Here is a 26,001-nt window from a genome sequence, read left to right as displayed (position 1 = left end):
TGCCAGACCCCAGGGCACTCGGCAGCGTTGCATTAGGGTCTCTGCATCCCATGGGAAGCTGCTCCTGCCTTTCAGCTCCTGCTCCTCTGCTGCTGCCCGTCTCTCTCCCTTTCCTGATAGTTCTGGTTTGGCAGCGGCGGGCGGGCGGGAGGGAGAGCCGCCGTCGCAGAACATCCTCTGCGAGCGTGGGGAGCCATAAAAGGCTCCAGCGTGGGGCTCGTAATCCGGCGCACGCCGGCACGCACGCCCCTCCGGCTGGGGCTCCGCGGAGGGTGCCGGCCGCCGCAGCAGATGGGAGCGCTCGCCCTAATCGTCCTGCGGCTCTTGTAGGAGAGCGAAGATTAGAGCTGCTGGATTTACGCTGGTTTTATTGCTCCGAGCCCTGAGCCCCGCTCCCCTCCCACCCGGGCTGCTCCCGCCCGCCGTGCGCGTCCCTCCCGGCAAGGGCTGCAGCCTGCAGGGAGCCGGCGCGAGGGGGATGGATGTGCGCGAGGGGGATGGATGTGCGCGAGGGGGATGGATGTGCGCGAGGCGTGCGCGGGGAGGAGGGGGAGCCGCTCGGCGGGAGCGCAGCGCTTGGGCTTCCCCGCGCTGAAGTTGAGGAGCGTCTGCGATAAAGAGCCGGGCTCGCCGCTGCTGCCGGGGTAAGCACGGGGCTCGCGGGGGCTTGGGCAGAGGCGGGCGAGCTGCTTGCCGGCAGATCACTGGCTGGGGGCATGCTGCACTCGGAGACAAAGCTGAGTTTGTGTTCAAAAAGAAAAGCGGGTCGAGGAGGCTTTTGCATTCTTTTTGCTGCTGTTTTCCTTTGCAGCAGCCCCAAATGGGATGTTTTGAGCCTCTTTTGCAGCTTGGGCCTCGGGCCGGGCGCGGGCACCCCAGCCAAAAGCCTGGCCCGAGCGCTTTGCATTCCCGACGGAGGCATGTGGCCTAAATACCGAGTAACAAGAGCTTTATGGACGTAATCAGTGAGGCTAAAGGGCTCGGAGGAGATGCTGTGTATTTGACCCATGCGAAAGAGGGAGCAGCAGTGGTGCTCGGGGACCGGAGCGGGCGATGCCGGCGCGGCCGGGAGCCGCCTGGGCAGCAGCTGTGTCCGTGCCGGCAGGTGGGTTATTTTTCCTCTTGATGGAATTGTAACTCTTGTCTCTCCCAAGACAAATTGCAGCATGAATAAATCCTCCCGTGTTCTGCTGTCTCTTCAGCACGCCCAGGGAAAAGCACAGTCTGCTCTTCATCCCTGTGCCAGCGACTGCCAGAATTGAAGCATCCTTTCCTCCCATCCCGCAGCACTCTGAAGCTCGCTCCCGGCAGCCTGCTGAGTTAGGCGCTTTGCTGCGAGCCGTGGGCTGTTTCCTTCCACGGCCTCTCTGCCTTCCCGCTAGCAGCGTCAGGAAATTGCGTTTGGCACGAGGAGGCTGGAAACGGTCCCGAGGGACCGGGAATGGGGGAGGGCGGAGGCGGGAGGAGGTCACTGTTCGCAGCCCGCTGCCCTCGCGTGCGGACCGTGCGTGCGTGCGTGCTGCTGGGAACAGAGATCCTCGGAAACCGAGGCCACGCGAAACGGGCTGCTCGCGAGCGCTGCGGCTTGGGCTTGGCGTGGAGGCAGGATTCCTCCTCCTCTGTGGCTGCAGTCCTCTCGCTTCTTCCTTGCAACCGAGCCATCGCTTTTGCCGGCTGGGTCATTTGTGGAGAAAGGCAAGGAACTGCTGGATTTTCTGTTGATATTTTTCTGGGTAGCTGTTACTATGGAAAGGAAATATGATTCAGTGTGATGAGAAGTCAGAAATACCGGACGTGCAATTCAATGTACGCTCTGTTTGAAAGCTCAGCAGCCAGGGCTCGAGCGGGGGAGAAGCAAAGGCGGCCCCGGAGCCCCCGTTCTCGGAGGCGTCATCGGGTTCGTTGGTTGTGTGCGTGTTGTGTTTTGCTTTTTGTCTTTTCTGCCTAAATGGTTTAAGTTGGAGTCATTGGAAAACCCAGGCTGGTGGTACCTGAGCTCTTGTGGAGGACTATGAAAAGATAGTCTAAGCTTAGAGAGAGACTGACTATATGTAACTGTAAATGTCACCAGGAAACAGCGCTAGGCTGGGCCACGTGGCTCCTTTTTGGGTGGGAGGTTCAGGTGTCCCCTCACGCTGCAGACTTCGGAAAAGGCGTCAAGACCTTTCCAAAGACCCTGGTCCTATTCGAGTACCCGAATTCCTGGTGAGGGTCCGAGGAGGGTCGTGCCGGAGGGGGGCCGAGCTCTCGGAGGTTGTGCACAGAGGGTCTCGCGGGGGCTTCGGGGCGCTGGGCTCCCGTGACGGTCTGCTCTTCGTCGGGTGGCGGAGAAGCGAGCCCTCTCCCTGGAGCAGGAGGAATTTATGGCCCCCCTCTGAGCGCTGAGCAGCGGCTGAAGCGGACTTTGAGCCTCCTGGCAAACCTGCCCCGTGAATGTCGTGTGTTTCTTGTCGGCTGTGCCTTTGCCGAGGTGAGAGCGCGTGTTTTGCAGCAGAGGCTCTCGCACGATGCTCGTGTCCCTCGGGCAGCGTGAAGGGTGGTCGCGCTACGACGTTCGCGTGCTTCCAGGAGTGGAAGCAGCTCACCTTGATCAGTGACTAGTGCTGAGGTTTGCATGCTGCACCCGCATCTGAAACTTTTTAGGATGTGACAAGTGCTCGAGATACTGTATAATAACTAACTTTCAGGGCAGGTGAGAACAGCATAAAAATAGTTGTCACCGTGTTTTCCCTCACTTTCTCTTCCTTTCCTGTTTTTCATCTCTCCACAAAATCCCTGACTCTAGCCAATGTGTGATGCTCCTGTGATTTCAAGGCAGCTCTAGCTGCGGGTAGTTACCCTCCGTTTTTGAGGAGGGGAGATGTCCCTGCACCGACAGCTCTTCCAGGCAGGCCTGGAGTCCTGACGTCTGCTGATTTAGGGCTGACCTTAGCGCAAGGGGCTGCCCAGCACAGCTGAACTGAGCATCCACCTCCCGGCAGGGAGCTTTAACTCAGCCCCAGGAAGCCCCGAGGAAAGCGGGGCCCGAGGGGACTTGGAGAGCTTGTCCCTAGGAGCGCGCTTGGGCTCGGGCACAGCATCTGGCACCCCTTCCCTGGCACCTCTCGCAGTCGCTGTCCCTCGGAGCGGGTGAGAGGTGGTCTGTGCTCCCAGGAAACACCGGGAACAGAAGACCTGATCCAAGAGGGACTGACATTAACCTTTCTATGGGCTTGTTTCTGCCCCAGGCTGGGTTTTTGGGTCCCTGTGCCTGGGGCAGCGCTAGGAGAGCACCTGAGCATTGCTGGTGCACCTGGAAGCTTGCCAGCAAAAAGCGCATAGGGGAGACCTGGGCTGCGTCTGACACCGCCGTCCCGGCACTAGGTGAAATTTCTGGGATTTCCACCAGCCTCCCGTTCTGCTCCATGTTCTTCCTCCTGTTCTATTCCCGGCCTCACACCACAACCATTCCTTGGGTCGGAAGCAGGTTCCCGGCACTGAATCATCCCCTCGCTGTCGTCTTTGCAGCCTGTGCTGTGTCATCTCTCCCTGCTCTTTATTTAATAGAGTGCACGCAGCCAAAAGAGAGCTAAAATACAGCTGCTCGCTCCTGCGCGGTGCTCGCGAGCAGGAGCTGTTATCTCTCCAGTGCTTGTGTGCTATTCCCAGGCTATTGCTGCCCCTGCTTCTCCCTCTTCCGTGACGCCAGTCCTCGGTACGCTGAGAATAACTATTGCTCTGGTACAGATAGTGGCTGGATGTGGTGGTATTTTCCGCGAGCTCTGCAGCCCCTCTGGCACAGCGGCTGCACGCGGCAGGACTGCCCCGTGCTCGCCTGGCACGCCGTGGAGGTGAGTACCAGGGCTTTCTCGCAAAAGGGGGAGTTCCTTTGACAGGTTTCCCCGTCAGGCTGGCGGCTGTCCGCGCTTCTGTTTTAACCCGCTCCTGGCGACAGCGAGGAACATGCTGGAATTTGGCAGCCTGGAGACAGCACGGGGAGCGGTGACGTGCCAGCGCCCGGTGGGGCTGTGACGGGTCCTGGGTGGGACCTGGCTCCAGGGGCAGGGAAGTACGTGTGGGGTCACTCTGGAGTCAGCGAAACGCACGGTCGGCTGTGAGCAGCTTGTGTTAAGTTATAGCGGGATGTGGAGGAGAAACACGGGGGTCACCTGGATTTTCGTGGTGTCCCCGAAATGAGCCGTGTCCACGCAAGGGCTGGTGAGCACTGGAGGATGTGCGCTGGGAGGCTCAGGAGTGATCTGCTTCGGGGACTGTGGAAGTGCTGGAGATTTTTCAGAGCCAGTAGGACAAACGTCTTTTAGGATGAATGTATAGAGTTGCATTTGCCTCGGGGCTGGGGTAAGGCTTTTAGGGGTCTCTCGCCACTTGTATGTGCTCTGTGTGGTTTGTTGGATCCCTCTGAGGAGGGAGAGTGTGTGCGCATGGGTGTCAGCAGCAGGGCATGTACAATGATCTCTTTGGCTGGATTTCCTCAGCATGGACGTTAAACTTGAAGATTTGGGTGCATCTCAGTGGCTTTTCACTGTCTGGGGCCTTTTTGCAATTCCTTCGGTTTGGAGGGCTGTAAACAGGACCACTCGCGCTCCGGTCATGCGATAGCGTCACGGTGCAGTGCCTAGACAGCAGCTCACACAAGCTAGCATGCAAGCCTAAAGAAAAACCTTCGGCCCTGCCTAGGCCTTGTAGCTGAGGGAATCTCAGGAGCCTGGATGGAGCCAAAAGCTTCTAAATCCCGGAGGAAGGTAATGTGGGAAAGAGGAAAAGCAGCTGCCCATCCTCGCAGCACCTGGTGGTCCATGGCTTTAATGTGTGCCGGGAGACCCTCTCTTTTATAGATCACAAATCGCTGTGGTTAAGTGTCACCAAACCGCGGGCTCTTTGAAATCTGAGCCTGCTGCAACCTGAGGGGTGAGGAAAGACCTCTCCCTCGGTGAGCGCATGGAAATGCCGGAGCGCAGGGAGGCGGCAAGCAGGGAGCTCGGCCCCGAGCGCGGAGGGGTTCCCCTCCTCCCTCCGCTCCTTGTCCCCCATCGGTGCGGTGCCGCGGGGCTCTCGCTGCCCGGCCACGCTCCTCTCCACGCAGTCACTCGTCAAACCCCGCGGAGGCCCTGGGCCGCGGGCGCCTGCCCTGCTGGCGATGCTTCTAGAGCAGCGCTTTCCGGGCTGCAAGGGCTGGGCAGCTCCGGCGTGGGCTCAGCACAGCGCCTGCCATCCCCCCCCGTAGGAAAGCAATTACCGCTGGGTTTGATTTTTAATGCAGCCACATAAGAAAAATGTTAATGCTTCCAATTTGTTTGGTGTAATTAGGTGATAATTCCGTTTGCCCGGGAGGTGAACGTGGCTGCGGCGCGCTGGGGGTTTGGTCAGCACATTTTGACAACTCCCAGCTCCTCAGGCACAGCATCGGTGGTGTTTTCTAGCGAAAAAGCAAGTGATCCTGGAGAGACAAAGAGAAAGGGTGTTGGTACAGTGTTTCAGACTGACCTTGATTTTCTTTCGAGTGCATGGCAGGGAAAAACAGCAAATTCTTCCAATGCCAAAGCAGCTGAGTTCAGATAGGGTTTTGTTGCTGCTGCTGAACACTGGCTCTCTGGATCCTTTGGTTCCAGCTCTCCGGGACCACAGTTGTAATGATTTTGCAGGTCTTTGCTCTGCCTGTCCTTGTGAAGGAGCTGCCCAGCACTTAAGAGAAATATTCTCACCCGTCTTGAAATGTTCACCTGGAGAGAAAATTATTCATGAAAGCACTAGTCCAAAGCTTCCAAACTGCCAAGGCAAAGATCCCTGAGCTGATCCCGTTGTGGGTGGTGATGCCCATCAGATAGCGAGGGACCGAAGAGAGCGGAGAACAGCAGCTACTGATCTCATCTGCTGTTTGTCCTTTCTCCTGAGCTGCTGGGAAGATGCAAAGCGTGGCTTGACTTGCCGCTGCTTTATGCTGTTGCTTTGGGTGGGTTTGTGCTGCGGCCTCCCCTGCGCCGGGTGATGCGCGTGTGCATGTGTTGTGTCCTGCTGCTGCAGGTTTACAGTCTAAGGAGTATTTATGGCTTTATCACATTCTTTATGCAATAAGTAACATTTAGCTGGCTGGCTGAAATTTATTTGGGAGAATAAGTTAAAATAAACAGAATTTCCTCAATCAGTGCTGTTTAGCTTGAATGGGTCTTAATGCCAACTCGGACTCACGTAAAGTGATTTTGAGGGATCTCAGTCCAGTTGTCTGAGGCCTGTTTTGCTGATGCCCTGCCCTTTCCAGCGGGGTCCCCTGGTCTGCACTTTCGGAGAAGAAACTAGGGACTAACATGACCATGGAAACTGGTCTCACCTTCACATGCTCCTTGCTATGCCCCAAGGCAGAGTAGGAGATGAGCTTGTGGTGACAGCTGCGTTGTGCTTACCTGAGATGAAGGACAGTAAATGCCCTGGCCCTCCCTTTCTCCCTGCTTACCTGACGGACACAACAGGCAGGAACGCGCAGGAGATGCGCGGCGTCCCCGGCGTGGGGTGGGTCAGGAGTGCCGCGCACCCACCCTGACCATCAGGAGCGGGCGATTAAAGGCGGCTGTCGGTGGTTGTTGCTAGGCTACAGACTTCTGCTCTTGCTGCTAGAGGGTTCGGTGATGGGGAGGTCTGGAGGGACGGGGTCCAGCCTGGAGAAGTGAGTGCTCCCTGCCTGCTTGGTTGGGGAGGGCTGGTCCGTGCCCTGCCCCTGAAACCGGCCTGGCAGAAGGTGCTGTGGCCAGGGCAGTGGGTTGCTGCGGCCGTGCGGGGCTGCGATGCCCAGCCAGCAGCGCAGGGAGGGAGCCTGGGGTGCAAGGTGTCGGGGAAAGGCTGCTTGGCTGGGCGGGACGGGCTCACAGCTAAGGCATCGCCTCTTCTCCCTGTCATTCCCAGATCTCTGCGTGACCCTGGGCCCGTTCCTTCCCCTCCCAGCCTTGCTTTCTGCAGCGGCAGTTGTGGTACCTGCTGGAAGGTGGCCTGAGACCGGCTCAGGAAAGCACGGTGAATAACAAGCATTAAAGTGTCAGGTGAAGGGAAGGGGACAGTGTCCTGCCCGGGTAGATGCTCAGCCAGGAGTGTCCCCTCTTTGTTTTGGCAAAAGCTCACTCTGCCCTGCAGTCCTGTCTCCAGATGTGTGTGCAGGTGGCACGTGCTGGGAGGGGCTGCTGCGGTCTGCGAGGGCAGAGATGAGCCTCACCTTGCTGTAGGGGCCACCGCTGAACACCCCAGCTGCACAGCGAAGGTGCGTTGTGCTGAGGACATCTCCACCTTGCTCCACCGCGCTGGGCGAGGGAGCAGGCTGCTGCCTTTGTTCCTCTCCGGTTTTCCCTCGCTCTGTCTGCCTGCACTGATTAATCTCATCTGCATGCTTAGCAGCCGTTCTGAGGGAGAAGGAAAAATGATCCTGGCTTTCCAGCGGGAGCGTGTGTCTCTCTCCCCTAACGGGCTGCTCTCTGGATCCCTCGCAGATCTGCTGTGAAGCAGCGTGCGGCACAGCCGGGGAGCCGTGGCTGCAGGGCTGAGGGGTGAGTGGTCGCTTTCCCCTTTCTCAGCTGGGTTTATGGGATCAGGGCATGCGGGAAGGTGTAAACGAAGGTCAGGAGGAATAACTGGATCAGGAGGAGGAAGCAAGGAAAAGTTCCTAAGCAGGCAGGAAAGCAGAGCCAGAGAAGTGAGCAGACGGCTTGCAGCCTCCTCGGTTTGAATGTCGCTTGGGGGTGGGGATGCTCAGGAAACAGGATGACAAACTGACTCCAACCTCTCTTGCCTCTTTTCCCCTTTTGTTTTGTTTTATTTTTAGGATCGGTCTCTGCGTGAGCTGCTACGGCAGAGCTGGAGCTGCAGGATTAATGGCGATGCAATGAAAGGTACCAATTCCTGCTGCTCCACGCTGGGGGGTGGTAGACGGGGCTTGCGACGGCTCGAGGCTGCCGGGATGTGGATGCGCTGGTTGCTGGAGGCTTGCTGTGCTCCTGGCTGCCTGCAGCCCTGGCAGGGGAGAAGGGGGTTTGTACTTCATGCGTTTCTCTGCCTTCCCCTGGTGACTGGTACTGCTCTGCTTTGCAGCTTAGCCAGCCCGCTCCCTGCGGACAGGGCGCCGATGCTGCCCTGCCCCACGAGCTGCGATGGAGTTAGCTAACACCAAAGACTTCCAGTGGAAAACCCTCGCTCCCCTCCCAAGCCGCAGGGTCTACTCGACCCTGGTGGAAGCCGGCGGGCAGGTGTTCGCCATCGGGGGCTGCGATGACAACGGCATCCCCATGGACTGCTTCGAGGTCTACTCGCCCGAGGCCAACCAGTGGAACTCGCTCCCTGCCATGCCCACGGCCCGGGCCGGGGTGGCCGTGGCCACCTTGGGCAAGCGGATCATGGTGATAGGAGGGGTCGGGGCGAATCAGATGCCGCTGAAGATAGTGGAGATGTACAACATAGACGAGGGCAAGTGGAAGAAGAGGAACTCGCTGAGAGAAGCAGCCATGGGCATCTCAGTGACAGCCAAAGGCAAGGAAAATTCAGTTCCTACTATGCTCTTCTAGGCCCGTGAGGGTCACCCTGGGGGCGATGGGGTCGGGGAGGGTTAGGTTCTGCCTGCTGCACAAGCAGAACGGCTTTCTGAGCAATGCCACTAACCTAAGGCGGGGTCAAAGTCTTCTCCAAAACTCTTTTGGTGCTTGTAGAGGTTGAGCCCTATGTCTCCTCTTTAGCGGCAGGCTGTGACAGAGAGACTCTTCTCTGAGGCTGCTGAAAGTAAACAAGCTCGGTGGCTTGCTCTGAATCTTCAGCCTTTGAACCACGTGGACCATGGCTGTGCTGATCCCTGGGTGTATTTCACAGGCCGGAGCTCCAGGGTCTGTGGTCAGACTTCTCTGAGGTTTTGTAGCCAGTTCAGGTCTAGTTCTGCCAGAGTCCCATGCTGAGGGGAGAAGGAAGGATGAATAGAGGTTTGGGGCAATTCTTGATCTCACTCTGGAATGACCAAGAGTTTTATTTAGTGGAGGACAGAACTAACTCCTCATGATGGTTTTGCCCAGACTGATTTCCAGATAGCTCTTCCTGGCTCCTACTGATCACTCGGATATCCTCTTGCTGCCAGCGAGTGTAACAAGTGCCAGGCACCTCTGGAAACCAGGCTACTTCACTCCAAACGAGTGAGCAAGGAGGTAGCTTAGAGTCAGCAGGTAGAGATGATTGAAGCAACTTTCCTCAGAGGTCTGTGAACAGGGGCAGGAAGGGCTGAGGGAGGAAATGTCTTCCAAAGGAAGCTGTGCTAGAAGTGTCAGGCCAGTCTTTGTCTGCTTGGGACCCACCAGTGGGGTGATCCTTCTACACTGGAACTGCTGGAAAAACAGGAATGCCGATGCTGGCTGGTGTAGCTCAGCTGAGGGTACCGCTGGCTGAGCTGTGGTGCCAAAGAGAGGTGACGGTCTTGGAGCCACAGAACAGTTTTGGTTGGGAGGGACCTCTGGAGGTCTCCGGTCCAAACCCAAGACCAGCCAGAAGAGATCCAGCTTAATAGTTGTGGGCTCAAATCCTTATACAAGAAAGGGAAGTGCCTGGCCTTGTGGAGGACTCCTGCATAGCTCCCCTGCATAAACCACTGCCTTAAGTGGGTATTATTAAATGCCTGCAAAGCTCTGCCTTATCTCCCCATCTTAATTTTTAAGCAGAGATGTGGAGCATTGATTTCCGTTAGCACACTCCGCCCTGCGTCGAAGCGCCTTGGGCTGGGAGCTGTTCTGCGCAGCAAGCCTGAGGTCAGCCAGCTTCCCGCGGTGCCTGGGATCATGAGTCTAAGCTCCAGGCAGCTTCTTTGAAAGCTGCTTGGTTTGTTTGCTTAAGTGGGTTTAAAAGCTACTGTCAAGGAATGTTTAAAAATAATGTTTACTGTCTTGGAGATGATTTTCTCTCCGAGTATAATCTTGCCTATTGACGGATATGGTGGGGGTCAGTGTGGTGCAAGAGGGCAGGAACAGAAATAGCTTCCCAAATCCCTGAAGTATGCAGACGTGGCCTCTGCTCTTCCAGCTGCCTTGTTGTAGGGCTGTGGGCAAGGATGCTGTCACCGGGCTCCTGAATTTTGTCTCTGGAGGGAAGCGCTTGTTGAAGGAGATAATGCTGGGTGATGTGATTAAAAAGGATTTATTTTGGAGAGCCAGGTTTATTGCTAGCTAGAGATGGATATAGCTGATACGGAGCTGGTGAGGAACAAATAGCTTCAGTGCCTTCGTGCATCTTGGCCCTGACCCCCGCAGCATGGGCCACCAAGCTGCTGTCCCGTGCCAGCTCCGAGTGGGGCCGAACCCCCTCTCTCCATGGGAAGAGCTCCGTCATCCTCCTGCGACTGGCGTGCACCGGCGGTCTCATGTGCCCAGCTCCCTGCGAGGACGGTCGCGAGGGCCACTGCTGCTGCTGCCCCCCTCGTTGCCCCCGCCTGCCGCGGTGCCGCTGGGGGGGCCAGGTCCCGCTGCGCGGTGGGGGCACGCGGAGGAGCGTTGGGTCTCCTTGGCGGAGCCCCAGCCTGCGACGGTGGCGGGGCAGGTGAGGCCGAGGAGGGCAGCTCCAGGACGGGGAGAGCAAGGCCAGGTGGAAGAGCATCAGCAGAGCTGCAAGAGGGCTGGGAGACCGGTGCTTTCCGCTCCTGGTGCACAGATGCTCCTGGCGCCTTTTCCCTGTCAGACGCTAAGAGCTGGGCTCGAAGGTCCTGTGGAGCTGGTGGATCATCAGGAGCAGCTCTGAGAGACATGGGGGCCTGATTTGCAGTGACCTTATTTTGGTGGCCTGGGATGAATCCTGATGCTCCAGATGGGGTGGCAGAGGCAGGCAGGCTCAGCGCTACACAGACCACCCCCTCGCTGCGAAGCTGCTTTTCCAGCTGAGAACACAAAGGTGCTTTTATTTGCTGCAGTGCTGTAAATATCTCTCTATCTGGGTGTGCTGAGCAAACAAAGAAAGGCAGAAATTACTTCTGTTATCAAAGGGAGGGGAAGGTGACTGGCACATTAACCTCTTCCTTGTCCTGCTCGAAGGCCTGGGAGCGAATATCCCTGTGCTCCCGCAAGGGGCATCGCCAAGGCTGGAGAGAGGCTCCTGGCTTCCCTGCGCATCAAAGCGGTTGCACGAAACCCAAAGGTGCCGCTGCTGTTCGGGTCTGACGGCTCCCTCCCTTGTGAAGGTGTGGCTGGTTCATACCAAGCCGTGCTCTGGAGCAGTGTGCCCTGCGCTAAGGAAGGGGACCCGGAGCCTGGCGGGTGGGTCCTGGCAGGGACCAGGAATCTCCAGGACATGTTAATACACAGTGACTCAAATGGAGGTGGATGGTTCTGGCCCACTGCACGTGGTAGCATGTTTTTGGGTTATTTTCCTTTGCATGTGGCTGTGTTTCTGATGCTCTCCGCTAAGTCGGTTCTTCTTGCTTCTTGGCCCTATCCAGACTACAGAGTCTATGCGGCTGGTGGGATGGGAGCCGACCTGCGGCCGCACAATTACCTGCAGCATTACGACATGCTCAAGGACATCTGGGTGTCGCTGGCGGCCATGCCCACACCCAGGTATGCTGCCACGTCCTTCCTGCGAGGCGCCAAGATCTATGTGCTGGGTAAGAAGCGGTCCTGCCCGCCACCTCCTTCCTCCGCTTTTGGGCGGTCGCTCCTTTGATCTCAGACCCCTGCGAGTGCCGAAAGCCTTCCTAAAAGGGGTTTGGGGAAATGCTCCCCTCTAGCCCCTGTCCTGCTTTCTCGTGCAGTCTGAAATACTGAGCTTGCACCTGCAGCCGCAGGTTTTGGGTGGGACTGGCCTGGGCGTCGGGTTTCCGTTCACAGCTCCCTAGGAAGCACCTGCAAGAGCCTGTGCACCCTTAAACACCCAGGAGCTCAGAGACCGTGTGGTTGTTCACGCTGGGGGAAACGGCCTCCCTCGTCCCAGAGCCGTCCGCAGCTGCTGGCGGCATCAGGACGCAGCTAGGCTTTGTCAGGCTGCCTGCTCAGTTCGCAGCCCTGAGACTGCGATAGAAGCCCTTGGCCTCAACTGACAAGTTAAAATACTTCTATCTACCTTGTGTCATCAAAGTACTGCACACTGCACGACAGGTCTGCTTCTTAACAGGGGAAAGACTTGCAGTTGTTGGGGAATGCTGGACAGGCGTTTTGCTGGGAGCAGTTTTCATTAGCCACATCTTATATGTAGAGAAACTGAGGCATGGAAACGTTGCTGTTAGCTCATGGCCAAATGGCACATCAGGAGCAGAGCTGTGCTCAGGACCCAGGAGTCCGGATTACCCAGAGCACCAGACAGCGCTGGCTGTCTTTAGGGGGCTTCCACAAAGGGCCCTTTGATCTATTTTGCATTCGTCTGCTGCTAGTGAACAGTTTGTGGGCCCAGTAGCAAGCAGACTTTCACTCTTCAAAGAGACACTGAGCATCTGAGCTGAGGGTAGCTGTATTCATTTGCATCTGGTCGGTACAAGAATAATACAGTGTATTTGGTGGTTGTAACAGCAGCTGTTTTGGCTCTTCTGCTCCGTCCCGAACTCCACAGTGAGGCCTGGGCTACCGCTGCTGCGTTGCACCGGTGCTGAACTTGCCTGGGTTGCAAAGGCTCCCGAGTGCTGGTACCTGCCCTGCTGTGAATTTGTCTTGATTAAACTGGTGCATATTAAACACCTTCCTGCACCAGCTACCCCCTGCCACTGGGATGGAGGGAGGTGGAGGGTGTGGTGCGTTAAAAAGGACATGTTTTAAGTGCATGAAATAGAAATTAGAGGAGGAGGAGGAGGGTGACAAGCCACCTGGCTCTGCAGGGCCTGATCCCAGATAACTTGAGACCCAAGCGCATCTTATCAGCTGGCAGCTCTCCTGCTCTCAGCTTACCCCAGGAGGCTGCTTTGGCTTTCGTTGCCATTGACTTGTTTGAGGTCTGAGCCAAACCAACCCTGTTCTTCCCACCACCTCTGTCCCAGGCGGAAGGCAGTCCAAGTACGCTATCAACGCCTTCGAGGTCTTCGACACAGAGACCAGATCATGGACCAAGTTTCCCAACATCCCCAACAAAAGGGCCTTCTCCAGCTTTGTGCCCACCGAAGACAAACTCTTCAGTCTCGGGGGCCTGCGGCAGGGCCGGCTCTACCGGCAGCCCAAGTTCATGAGGACTGTGGATGTGTTTGACGTCGAGCAAGGTGGGGGCTGTCGCGGGTCTGCCCTTTCCAGACGAGATGGGTGGGGGGTGTCCAAGGAGCCGAGAGTCTTCGCTGCACTTGCAGAGCAGCTACCTCTAACTTACTGAGTCCTTTGGCTGCTGATGCCTTGAGCCCAGCCTGGCAGTCAGGGTAAGCGAGGCAAAGCAGCAGGGTCCAGAGGCAGCAGGGTTCAGGTTCCTGGACATGTTGGCAAGAAACCTGACCACTGTCGCAGGTTTTTAGTATCCCAAGGTTCAGCGGAAAAACTACACCTCCACAGACAAGTAGCAGGCCAGGGGGCAGATGGTTTCCCAAGAGTGTGGATACCCCTCTAATGCCCAGTCTCCACTGTGTTTCATACTGGTGCAGTGCTTGCTGCCGGTAGACCTGCTTGTGCTGAACGCAGGGCACTTGCTTGCAAGGGAGGAGCTTGCTGGGATTTTGGAGACCAGCCCAGCCCCTCTGGGAAAGCTGGGTTCCTGAGCTTGCAGTTGTTTCTCTTTTTCGTTTCAGGAGTTAGGCCCAAGGTTAGGTTCAGGGGACTTAAACAGCCTAGAAAACTCAATGGGGACCTGCCCTGAACCCAGCAGATCCCTATGGCCCAGTGACCACCCAGCAGTCTCACTTCCCTCCCCAGGTGGCTGGATGAAGACGGAGCGCTCCTCCTACTTGAAGAAAAGGCGAGCAGACTTTGTGGCTGGCTACCTGAAAGGGAGAGTCATTGTGGCTGGGGGACTAGGTGAGGCACTGGAGACGGTGGTAAGACTTTAAAAGCAGGCGTGGGTTGGGTGCTGTCATTGCACAGTGGAGCAGAGCAGAGAGATCTCAGCCCTGGCCGTCCCAAGGGAGCAGGGAGAAGGGACCCTGTAGGAGGATGGGGCTAAGAGTGCAAGCGTTAGCTCAGAACAGCAAGCAGCGGGTGCTTGCGGGGGCTGCCTGGGTGACCTGGTGCCTCACTTTGTGCTTCCAGGGAACCAGCCAACTGTCCTGGAGTCCGTGGAGGCCTTCCACCCCGAGAAGAACAAGTGGGAGAGCCTGCCCGCCATGCCCACCCCGCGCTGCGCCTGCTCCAGCATCGTGGTCAGGAACTGCCTGCTGGCTGTCGGGGGGGTGAACCAGGGCCTCAGCAGTGCCGTGGAGGCCCTGTGCGTCTCCGACTCGTAGCTGGCTCCTGCGCAGGACCCCGCTGCCCCGCTGCGTCACGCCGCGGTGGTGGCGGTGCTGCCGGGCTGGCTCCCGGCAGTGCAGGGGCTGTGCGAGCACCACCCGAGCTGCCCGCGAGCCTGGCAGCTCTGCTCTGCCTCCCGGCAGCTCAAAGGCAGCCTTGCTCCGGAGCTGGGGCCAGCGGGAGCCTGTAGCCAGGGCTGCTGTTCCTCTCCCTCCGCCTGGATGCTGCAAGTCCAGCCCTACGGAGGGACGATGGAAGGGGACAGCCCGTGTGGAGCACTTAAGCCAGGGTCTCCTCCGATAGCCTTCAGAGCTCTACGGGGCAACCCAGATGAAGGAACTGCTCGTTGAGCTGGTGCGTCATGTCTCACGTCAACAGGAAGGACCCTGGCGCTCAGGGCATGGGCAAGCATCTCCATCTGTCCTGACCCACCATCAAAGGACAAGGGTTCAGAGGTGCCAGGAGTATCCAGACAGGTCAGTGGTGGCTCAGGAGAGCTGAGGTGAGGTTGCCCTGTCCGAGCACCCTGTGACCTATGCGTACGTCCCTGCACGGACCCTCTTGGCTTGCAACAAGGGAAACTCCGAATCTGCAGGCACGTTTGGGGGGGGGGGGGGGTCATTCTTTTGCCTTCATAGCAAGGCTTTTTCCTGCAGACCTGTAGCATTTGACTGTTGCTTTGCCAGAAGCTGGAGCAAGGGGCTGCCAACATGACTGGGGGGGGGGGGAAGGGGATGAATGCCGTGGACTGTTTCAGTCAGAGGGAAGACCTTGCTCTTGGTACAGGACTAGCTCAGAAGTTACCTTTGAGTTTCATGCATGGATGGCCTCAACCTGTGATGCTCCAACCCAGTTCTTAGCCCCTTCAGTGGTTTGGGATTCTCTGTTCAGTCTTGGGAGAAAGGAGCAAATATGAGCCCTGCCTCTCATCCCCCGAGTCTGGGCGGTGGCTTTGGGCAAAGCTTTGCTTTGGCAGCGGAGGCAGAAGACCCTGGCCATGGCTGCCTCTTTATTTGTGTAGCCGTTGCACCATTAACAGCCGCCTTCGGAAGAGCTCTCGGACAAGCCCTGTCCGAGGTAAGGGCTGCCGCAGGGCCGTCTCTGCTGTGGCTGTATGGAAAGGGGGGACCTGGGCTAAGAAGAGGGAGGGAGTCAATGTAGGCAGCTGCGGCTGGGGTCAGCGCCGTATCCCGGGGTCAGCGCCGTATCCCGGGGTCAGCGAGCCCGGACCCTGCTGCACCACTCTCTTCTTTCCAGCTTGTCACGTGCCTCTTTTCTCTCAAGCCAGGGACTGCTTTAAGAGTGGGATTTTTCCAAAGAAATTTCCTTTGCCCTGGGCAGAGGGGTGGCTGGAGGGAAGAGGCTGCCTGGGGCTTAGCAAGCGCTGATAAAACCAGCTCGGTGGCTTCCCGGGGCTCGCCGGGCCCGTCGCGCCGCCGCAGAGCGCGGAGGACACCGTGCGGCCGCCGCGGCAATGGCAGAGGCTCCCCGGGGAAGCGGCCCCGGTGCCGGGACTTGCTTTGCGCCGCTTCCCGGGCGCGGGCTCCGGTGATGCTCGGCCCCAGATCAGCTCGGGAGGGACGCGTTAGGCCAGGCAGGGCGGCCGAGGCGAGCCGGGGGCGAGCCCACGCTGGAGGACACGGGCAGGACTTGTCTCCTGCATCCCGCGGGATCCTCGCTGCTCCAGCGGGACCCTGGCCCCCAGCTGTCCTCCCCCGGGCCAGCTGCCGTCCCTCTCGTGGGTGGCCGGAGCTGGTCCTCTCTGCTGGTATTTGCTGGGAAGCAACGAAGCGAGGGGCTCCGTTTGAAGTGCAGCCCTGTCAGCTGCAAGTCCCGTCTCCTCGGATCTCCAAGCGCTGTGTAGAGCAGATGAAAGGGGAAAGACACCGACTCCAGAGCTAACAACCTGCTCACTAATTATTTACATCCCACCTGCTTGTGTCTGGCTATGCACAATAGACGTGACGGTGTCTGTCCCCATCCCCTTTCATGTTCCCGTCTGGGGTGCTGATGCTTGAGCTGTTCAGGCACCATGTTTCGAAGGTTGTATAAATGCAAAAATTGAACTGCAGCAGGGGAGCTTTACGCCCGAAGCAGAGGCGCAGCTCTGTCTGGGGTGGAAGAGCATAGAGGCCAGCTCAAATGATCTTCTGACAAGCAGTTTGTCTTCCCGATCTGTGCCTCAGCTTCCTTTTTTTGGGCGAGAATGGTGCCGCCTGCCCCCCCGGGTGCGGAGGCCTGCTGGAGGGGTGAGCGGGGCGCTGGGGCCAGGCACTCCTGGCCAGTGCCACCTCTGCTAGCGCAGGCGATTAAAGGTCTGCTGGCCCTTTCGGAGCTGGAGGTAGAGGCTAGGAGCACCTCTCCCCATGCATGCAGCCCTGAGGGTGACGGTCCTGCCTCCTGACCCAGGAATGCTACTAAAACATCCCTTTGAACGGTAAAAATTGGAGGAGGCGGCAGCTCGGAGGGAGAGAGGGAGCCTTCTCTTTTTCTAGAACAAACCCCATGTCTCCCGGCACAGCAGATCTCCATTTCAGCCGCCTCTGCACAGCTGCGAGTCTCTAGCTATTAATGAAGTGTTTTCCTTTGTCCTCAAGGAACCTTTCCCCCGCGCAGCACAGCCTGACGCTCCTCGGCTCCCGCTTTCCCGTCAGCCCTGAGCCGTGCTTGTTGCAGCGAGGCGGGCTGGGCAGGCTGGGCGCGGGTCTCATCCTGCCGCTCGGCCGACTCTGCGGCTGTGCTGGCGGAAGGGGAGGAGGCGTCTGGTCCCTTCGCCGTGCTCTGGCACAGCTGGGGTCGGGTCCTTTCTTTTCTGCACGCAGAAAGGCTGCAGAGAGCGGCAGACAAAGCAGTGTCGTGGGAATAAACCAGGCTCTAGGACTTAATGAAGAGACGTCAGGGCCTGGGGATGAGGATGGGGGGAGGCAGCCGTCACAACCGGAGATGTGCAGAGCATTTAGAGCAGGAGTGGAGGAGGAGCTTTGAGCATCAGCCTAGCGAGACCTGGGTCTAGGTCAGCTGCCTTTGTCGGTGAAATCCCAGCTCTCATCGCCAAATGGAGGATGAGGTGCACATCCACAGGGCCGCTGTCTCTGCAGCCGGGGCAGGTCGCTTTGCAGTGTGCTGTCGTCCCAGAGCCACTTTTTTTTTTTTTATTTTATTTTATTTTTTTTACAAGAGCTCAACATTTCAACCTGTTTTGGACTTCTCTAGGCTTAGTTACCACCCTGACCAGATTTCCTAGGAGTTTCCTGCCTTGCCTGCTGGACTCTCCCCAAAACCTGCTGGGAAAGGGAGCTGCTGCACTTCATACACTTCCAGCACACGCTGCTGTACCATATTTTCAGATAACGCCCACTCGGAGACCTTTCTAGCTGATGAATTGGAGTGTTTTCCCTAGTACTAATGTCATGCTTTTTACCAGCAGATTACAAATGGCTTTGCAAATACAGAGAGGTAACCGGGCAGCAGGGAGGTGAGAAAAGACACATCCACAGTCAGTGGCAAAGCTGGGATTAGAAGTTAGGTCTGATCTATCCCTGTGCTGGGCTCTGCTCACTAGAGCACATTGCCTGCGGCAGAGCCGCTCTGGTACGTGGAAATCCGCTGTCTGAAATTCAGCCTGTTCTGTGACGCGGTGAAGGGGCCTCCTGGACTCGGCCTGTGCTTGACCCCTGCCGAAGGAACCTGGCTGTGTTTTCAAGTTAATCTTCTTTAATTATTTCAAGAAAAGGTTTAAAACTTCTCTTGGGTGTTCTTTTGAGCTGTTCTGCTGGCGTGGCAGAGCAGCCCAAGGTAAGACTGGAGGAGCTCCGTTAATTAATCACAGAATAAGAGATTTAATGAGACTGCTGCAGAGGCCAGGGAAAGCTAACACAATTCAGAACACGGTGAGAGCGTATTGCAGGCTGATGCCCTTTAGGGGCTTGCCAAACCCGGGTGTCCACCTGCACTGTGTGAACGCCCCCAAGGCTGTCCAGCACTGCTGAACTCAAACACTCCTAAAACTGGCTTAAAACAACCAACTCCACGCAACCAACTCTCTCCTTCGAGTGCTCTCTGGACGGCAGATGGCATCAATGGGCTGAGTCCGGGCAGGAGCAGCATCTCCGAGAAGGCATCGCCGCTGCAGCTGGGGGCCCCTGTCCTGCCCGGGTGACGCTGGACCGTGCTGCCGTGGCGGGAGGCCAGCTCTGATGTGTCGTTCTGGGTTGTGCAGGGATCCTGGCTAATGGCATGAGGAGATCCAGCAAATAGCCTGATGGGAAAGGATGTTATGCATTTCCTCCAGTGCCTTGTTTCCATGAACAGGCGTTGTCTTTGGTCCAAATGCCTCGTCACAGCCATGAAACAGAGCTGAATCCTGCTCTCGGCTCCCCTGAGTAGCTCATTTCTAGCACTGCTGCAGAGAGTCTGTCAAGGAAACGTCTGTGTGGCTGAACCCTGCTCTTGCTAACAGCGCGGCAGCTCCCTGGAAGTCGGCAGTGCTGAGGATGTAACTGAGCTCTGCAGGGAATCGCTAGGGATTCGAGAGCTGTGGTTTCTTTCTCCAGATGTTTGCTGCATATGTTTTTCAGCAGCTGGTGCTGAGAGTGCTTCCATCTTTGAAACTGATACTTGATGGATTCTCTTGTGCCTGGAGGGCCAGGGTGAAGCATCAGCCAGGAGGTCGAGCCCTGCGATCAAACCAGCTCCTTGCAACGGGGCCTTTGATCCTAATCGCCAGCTGTGGAGGGGCTGGTTACCGCGGCTGTGTGGGGCGGAAGGCTGCTTCTCGGAGCGAGACGCGATAAACTGCTCCGTTTTCCGAAAGAGTTTGACTGTTCTGGCAAGAGCAGCACGGGCAGCCTAGGACACGGTGCAAAGATAACCCCGTGCTGTGAGGGGGGTGTGGGCATGCACTTATGCAGGAGGAAAAGTAATGGGTGTTTGTGTAGATGGAGGTACAACCGCGTGTGCGGATACCCTGCGCTGTCATGTAGACGTGTACGTGTGGGGATATGTGGGACCAGGCTCGCGTATGCTAACGTGGGCGGGGGGTGGACGTCCCCAGTAGAAAAGGTGTAGCTGTGCTGAGTGTTTCTGGTGGACGTGAGACCCCAGGATGCGAAGCTCCCCTGGGCCCCTCAGTGCTGGGGAGGGCTCTGTGCCACGGAGCTGCACCCAGGCTGCCACCACCTTGCTTCCCGAAACGCTGGGGGTTTGTTCTTTACCCTTTGCTCTGAAACGTGGTTAGAGATGCGGGTAGATCGTGGCTGTGGCTGCATGACAGTGTTCAGTTGTCCTAGGAGTTGTTTCGCGCTCTGGGTTTGTTCCTGCAGCTTTTGTCGCGGGCCCGTGAGCGGACGGGAGCACCTTGCATCCTGGGCTGCCAGCGCGGCTCTCCTTGACGGGGTCCAGGCGCAACTCTGGGGGTTTGTGCTGTATAGCGGCACGACTCTCATCTCGTGCCCTTCCACGCGTTGTCGCGGCAGTGCATGGTTGCCCCAGGGACGGGAATGATGCTGGAGATGTTGATCGTGTAGAGCCTGCCTGTGGCAGGGACCTGCTGGCTCTGCAAAGCCAGGCTACCGAGGGCAGAGGCATGGGACATCCTTCCAAGCACACCAAAACTGCCATCACACAGAACAGGTCCGTGGGGACAGAGCAGCTTGCAGACTCGCCCGGCGTGTGCTGCACCCACGTCTGGATTTGTCCCGGGCTACGGAAGCGCTGCGCATACCTGTCATCCGGCGTTGCCTCCTCCGCCGGGCGCTGCCCTCCGAGTTGCAGGTATGACAGCGCTGCTCAAAGGGACCTCGGGCAGGTACTTGCTGGAATTCACACATTTCCCCAGCTCGGTGAGTCACAGCCGTGCACCTGGTTGTAAAGCACCTTTTTTGGGTTGCGTTGTTCCTCCCTGCTTCATTCCAGAGGAGCTGCTGGGGCTGAGGTCATTCCTGCTTGCAAAGATGATCGTTTCTGGCCTCAGTAGGCTGGTGCAGCCCTGGTATTTTGGGCAGTTTCCTAACGCCAATTGAAGATAAGATTTAGTGACTGTGGTTCAGGGTCAGGGAATTTGAACTGTCCACCCAGTCTCACATCACGGGGATTATTGGCGTCTGTCTTCTATGGAAATCCAGTTTAGATGCCAGTTCAGCAGTGCAACTAAGAGACATGCTTAGACTTCAGCATAGGAGAAAGCCGGTTGATGTCAAAGTGTGTTTGCTGAACCTGGGCCTTAAACTGCTGTAACCATTTTAGATGGATCTTTTAAAAATAAAGCAAACAAACATAACTAGGTTTCAAAAGCTTTCTTTCCAAAAGAAATAGTAAAATTGGTTTGGCTTGGAGAATTGTCAGCAATCTCAAAGGACTGGTAATTGTCTGCAGTACTTTATAAAATACATGTATTAGCTGTCACCAAGAGACTTGCATTGAAATGGGATCGCATTTCCGTAGACCAAGAGCTTTTAAGAGTGCACTGCAGCATCCCTCATTACCGTTCTTCACCAGATCTGTCAGCCAGCTCCTCCTGTCTTTGGGGAGCTGCAACGAGCTACGAGATAGCCCTGCTGACCTGTCCAGCTGCCCAGATATCAGAGCATTATTATGCCTAGCAACCTCCCAAGCAGCCACAAGCTGCGACAGGCACAATTCTGCATGCCTTTAGCTGAAACCCAGCTGAGCTCATGTCGTTTTCCAGCTACCTAATGGGGCTCAGCAAACCATGTAGCAGCCACTGCCGCGTCCTTGTTTGAACTCCTGCTACTAGGAGCCGTGTTTGCTGGGAGCCGGGCTGCTCGGTCCCGGCGCTGATGCTGCTCCAGGACAGCAGCGCGGCGCAGCTCTGTTGCCGGCTGCTCTGCCGGCCTTCCTGCCTTCAGGAATCATTCCTTGTTGTCCCTGAGCAAATTTGTCTGCATAAATGGGAAACTTCCTTAGAGCATCCTCTCCGATGTCTGGCTGGCTGCGGAGCAGACTCCTGTACCTTGCACCAGGCCTGTGATGGGCATGGCAATGCCCCGCTCGGCTCGGCTCTTCCTGGGGTAAAGGCTACCCTTTGGGCATCAATTAGCCAACTGCCCCAAAAGGGAGGGGAGCCAGCAAAAAGTGTGGTGGGAATGCTGCCCTACGGCTCCGGCGAGGAGGTTCTGGTCACCTAGAAAGAGGGAGAAAACCGGGACAGAGCTCCTCCGTGCTGTTAGACTGCAGCAGCACTGAGAAAACGCTGGGGCCCATCCGTCACTGTCATCCCGGTACCACGCTGTGTGTGTGCTGCCCTGGCCGCGCCAGCTCCCCGAGCCGCGGCTGACCGAGCCCAGCTGCGAGCAGGCAGAACTGCTCCATCGACACCCGGCCATGCTGTGACGGAGATCAAGTCGCTACCGTGAAATACAAATGCTTCCTGCCCTGGAAATGAAGGTTCCAGCTTGTGAGTTTGCACTTTTTTTTTGGGGGGGGGGGGGGTACAAATGCCTCAGCGTTTATGCAGCACCGTGTGCGGTCACAGGCTCTGAAACTCCCTGCCGTACCCTTCCGTGCTGCTCTTCGATGCGCTGGCAGGACATCCTGCGCCGCGTGTGATGCTTCGTGCAGTCCGTTTGATCCGTTGCAGGGGGACCCTGGATGAGCTGGACACACGCTGGGTATGTAAGAGAAGAGCCTGTGACAGAAAACTACCCTCGAGGATTATACTGGCTTGCTTTGGTGCGGGTACCTCACCTTGGCACCAAACTCCCAGTAACTGCGTTAGAGCAAACAACTTGCGTGTATGTGAGAGGAGGGCAAAGCCCAAAGAATTGCTCCAAGCTCCCAAGCACATGAGAAAGATGTGTAATAGCTACTACTCAGTCCTTGCCCCCCCCTGCGTGGGATTCACCAGCTGTGAGTGGGGGCTTCAGCTATAGGGGGCTATAGGGGGTTAACACAGCCCGTAATGGTTGAAGTGCAGCAGTTGCGTTGGATGGGGATTGCTGTTCCTGCTTTTACTCTCTAAACTTCCAAGTTAAAGTGTAATTCAGACCACTGTACTTGTCTCTTATCTCTCTGTAACGATTTCTAAGGTAAATATCACATAATAGCAAAGATAAAGTTATCACATGATAAAAACAAAAAAGATAACTTCATATTTTGAAGTGGTTGGTTCCTGGTCTCTTTACAATTCAGACTAAAGAACTCGTTCCCCAATGCTAATGATTAAATCAGCTGTTTCACTGATCTCAGATGACTTTCTCTCCAGCAGAGACAGGGAAACTGAGGTACTGGGAGTCCTGTGACTTGTGGCTTGTCCTAGACGCAGAGGGAGCAGGAAACCGAATCCGGGAACCTCCAGTTCCCAAGAGGGCTGTAACCGCGGCAGGGACCGCCTGCACACTGTGCAGAAACCAGGTCACTCGTAATTACAATGTTTCTTTGCTCTTTTTCTCCTCTTAGTGTGCTTCATTGGTCAAATTTCTGCATGCTGAGCTGCTCGGAGTAATGCATTTTTCCACTCTGCATTGTCCAGCTGAAAAAGACGGTATTTGTGCTTTCTCCAGTCCTAATTCAGCTTTGACTGGAGCACGTTTGCTTATCTCTGTGGCTACATTTAGCAAGGAGCTCGCTTCTGCTCTCCTTCCCGTGCCCTTGTCTTCACCAGCAGCGATACGGGAGGCTGGAAGGACCCGGCTTCACAAGCAGAGCTGGGCCAAGCCTATCGGGCTGATGTAGTCCTGCAAAGTGATTCGGAAAAGTGACCAGCCGGGGCACAAAAGATGGATTGTGGGGAAAAAATGACCCGGGTGTTACACAGAGTAGACATCCCTCCCGAGCGGCTGGTTTAATCCCACCCAGCTACAGCAGGCGCGGGTTGCAGAGGTGGCCTGCGTTGTAATCATTAGATTTGATAGGTCATAAATTACTTTTTGGAAAAGCTCCTCTTGGTGCTAATGTGTTTCCCCTCTTCTGTTGACGGATGGGGCACCCAGTGGGGAGGATCAGAGCAAAACCCGTTTCCTTGGTGTTTTCCAAGGCGGAATGGGTTTCACACCTGTCTGAGCACCAGCCAGCAGCAGGCGAGGAATGCTGCCAGCTTGGGAGGCCACTAACGGCAGGCGATCATTTAACTTCTTGTCGTCTTTGGTATTTTAATGCCTAGCAGAACTCTTTCTTTCCCTTTTGGAAGGCTCACCTCTATAAACACACCTTCTGGTGACAGTTTATTCCTTTATCAGTGCACAAACAGAGGTGAATAAAGGCTACTGCCACTGACTCCAGTGGCAAAGCTGTAGGTTTTGACCATAGCATGGATGTCCTTATAAATGCTCCAGGATGGACTCGGTGCTAAAGGACAAGGGGGAAGAAGAAAAGAAAAAAAAAAAAGAGGAGGGGAAAAAAAAAGAAACAGCAGGACCCTGACGTAACTAAGGCTTCCATCATTACAAAACATCTGGTTGATTAGACTAGCTTTGAGCAGGTTTACCTGACGCACAGCCAAATTCCTCATCGACTTTCATGTTGATTTTTAGCGGACATGCATTCACGAAGCGTTCAGCCCCGTGCTACAAGGGGCTGCTGCTGTAGAAACCTTTTTTTAGGATTTCCAAAGCTGCAGCTGGGGGAGGCAGGGGGATTTTTAGTGGATTTCCCCACTGCCGAGAAAGCAACAGTGATACCAACTGTTACAATAGCGGATCCTTATCAGTGGATTCCAGCGGACTTAGATCTGTGTCCCTCGACATTTCCATCAAAAAAGGCTTCCTGAGCTCGTCTAGAACAAAAGCATACCTAAGCCTACGTATCAGTGACAGCACAAAAAATTGCAGGAAAGAATTCGTCTGGTAGAAACAGAAAGAGAAGCTGCGGAAGACTTCACTTCCTTTCAGGCCAGCGCAAGCCTCGGGAAAGCATCCTTATAAATCAGTGGGAGTATTAAGCACGTGCTTAAAGTTAGATGCATGCTCCGGTGCTTTCTTGCCCGGTGGACTGAGCCCTGAGTGATTCCCCAAGCGTCAGTGGAGCCGTGCAGGAGGCAGATGCGGACGGGCTGGCGGTGTCCGCGCGAGCGTTGCTTCCCTCCTCGCCGGGCGGACTGGCCTTGCTTGCTGCGATCAGGAGGCTTGGCTCTTCCCCTCTGCCTAGTCTGCAATCTCTGGGCTGAGCCTGAACAGGATCCTAGCTGTTTACTTTGACATTGAAATTACAGCAGTTTAGTTAATCTCATCTACACCTTGTTTATCTTCCCCATGGGCCCTGCTGGCCGGTTTCTGATGGAAACGCGGCTCCTGTTACTGCACAGTAAATAATTCATTGTTGCAATGCTGCTTCAGCACGGCATCTTCGTAGGACAAGGTTAAACCCCTCGTAGGGGCGGGAGGTGACCCATTCCAAAATAAAATGGGGAGAGATATTTGCTTATGGGTTATCTCCATGCGTAGTGATTTTACTGTACATCCAACATGGGGGTGGAGGATAGAAGGGCTGCAGGACCAGTCCCAATCTGTAAAAAAGCTGTTCCTTTCCCCTTTCTTCTGCGGACCAGAGGTTCCACGCAGCCGCTGGCAACAGAAAGCAGGGACTCTGCCTGTGTAAGATACCTCCGTGTCCTGGCTGTACCTAAATGGTGTCGGGCATGCGGTCCCTCAAGTACGCAGCACCTCACAGCCAGTGATGAGCAGAGTTTGGTGCCCTGTTGTCTCCCCCAGTCTGGACTGAAATGCCTGTCACTGCATACTGCAGGGTGAACGTACTCAACAGCTCATTTTATAGTCGCGGTCCTCCAGCACCCGGTCTGCAAGAGCAGCCGGAGGGCACGGTGACCGCGCTGCCTGCCCGGGTCTCATCCTGACACAGAGACAGGACTGTAGTTCAGCTGTAGCCTAGACCACCGCGGTGCTCAGCCAGTTTTGCAGACTTCTTTTGAAGTCCCTCCGCGCGGGCTGTGGTCACGGCCGCAGGGGCAGCCCCCCACGCTCGGGACCTGCAGGCCGGACCCAAAGCCCGCGGAGGGGCCGGGGCAGGCTGAGATCATCCCCTGAGCAGGCCGACGAGCCCCCGCTCTGCCTCATCCTGCCGGCTGCCCGAGCCCTCGGAAGTGCTGGGAAAATCCAGGTCTGACTAATGCTGGAGTTATCTCTTTCTTCAATCACGGCGGTGTGTCCTCACACCGGCCCGGAGCTGGGCAGGAGCTTTTGTTTGGGCTGCTTTGGGAAATGATTGCATTCTTCTAATATCTCACAACAAAGCGTTACCGGGGGCGCAGGACCACAGGGGAAGGTGCTGCGGCCTGAGCAGAAACGTCCGTAAGGAGCGTTCACGCAGTGGTGGCTGAACCGTCCCCACGTGTTTCCCCCTCCGCAGCTCCGCCGTGGACCCCACTGCTCCTCCCGACCCCCGGTGCCCGGCGGGGCAGAGCATCACCCCGGGGCTGGCGGGGACAGGCGGTGCTTGCCCAGGCCTCTTCCCTCGCCGAGTTTAGCCCTCTATATGCTTTTTTCTTTCTTTTCTCTCCGAGAGAAGCTGGGTGCATCGTGGCTCCTTGCAGCAAACCCGTCCCCGTGTGCGCCTGTGGCTGCCTGTGTCCCCGTGTCCCCGCATCGCTCCTGGCACGAGACACCCAGCTGCTCTGCTCCGCGTCCCTGCGCTCCCTCCCAGCGCTGGGAGTTTGGGTGCAAGTGTCCCCTCGCCCCCCCCCCCCCCGTGC

General features: G+C 56.6%; 1 protein-coding gene across 8 annotated transcripts; it reads left to right on the top strand.

Annotated features, from left to right (window-relative positions):
- Nucleotides 1-203: 203 nt before the first annotated feature.
- KLHDC8A (kelch domain containing 8A) lies at nucleotides 204-20,616 on the top strand. 8 transcript variants are annotated; one of them, XM_064498298.1, is made up of 10 exons: nucleotides 204-644; nucleotides 3,727-3,830; nucleotides 6,895-7,002; nucleotides 7,470-7,526; nucleotides 7,802-7,868; nucleotides 8,068-8,502; nucleotides 11,432-11,596; nucleotides 12,956-13,171; nucleotides 13,809-13,910; nucleotides 14,142-20,616. In XM_064498298.1, exons 6-10 carry the CDS (start codon nucleotides 8,127-8,129, stop codon nucleotides 14,333-14,335), a joined length of 1,053 nt encoding a protein of 350 aa, XP_064354368.1. In that variant the 5' UTR covers nucleotides 204-644; nucleotides 3,727-3,830; nucleotides 6,895-7,002; nucleotides 7,470-7,526; nucleotides 7,802-7,868; nucleotides 8,068-8,126; the 3' UTR covers nucleotides 14,336-20,616. The 8 variants fall into 8 exon arrangements, with proteins under 8 accessions (XP_064354368.1, XP_064354366.1, XP_064354367.1 ...); XM_064498296.1 differs by having other exon boundaries at nucleotides 7,375-7,526; XM_064498297.1 differs by lacking the exon at nucleotides 3,727-3,830.
- The last annotated feature ends 5,385 nt before the right edge of the window (nucleotides 20,617-26,001 follow it).

The sequence above is a fragment of the Dromaius novaehollandiae genome, chromosome 27 (assembly GCF_036370855.1).
Source record: "Dromaius novaehollandiae isolate bDroNov1 chromosome 27, bDroNov1.hap1, whole genome shotgun sequence".
NCBI lineage: Eukaryota > Metazoa > Chordata > Aves > Casuariiformes > Dromaiidae > Dromaius > Dromaius novaehollandiae.
The sequence above is the reverse complement of the archived record's forward strand: the minus strand, read 5'-3'. Positions and strand labels throughout refer to the sequence as shown.

Bases quoted from the DNA above. Each gene is read 5' to 3' on its own strand.
- KLHDC8A (XM_026111903.2), top strand. From the start codon at position 8,127: ATGGAGTTAGCTAACACCAAAGACTTCCAGTGGAAAACCCTCGCTCCC. The intron at 11,597-12,955 runs GTAAGAAGCGGT...CCTCTGTCCCAG, and splicing joins CGCCAAGATCTATGTGCTGG to GCGGAAGGCAGTCCAAGTAC. The intron at 13,911-14,141 runs GTGAGGCACTGG...TTGTGCTTCCAG, and splicing joins CATTGTGGCTGGGGGACTAG to GGAACCAGCCAACTGTCCTG.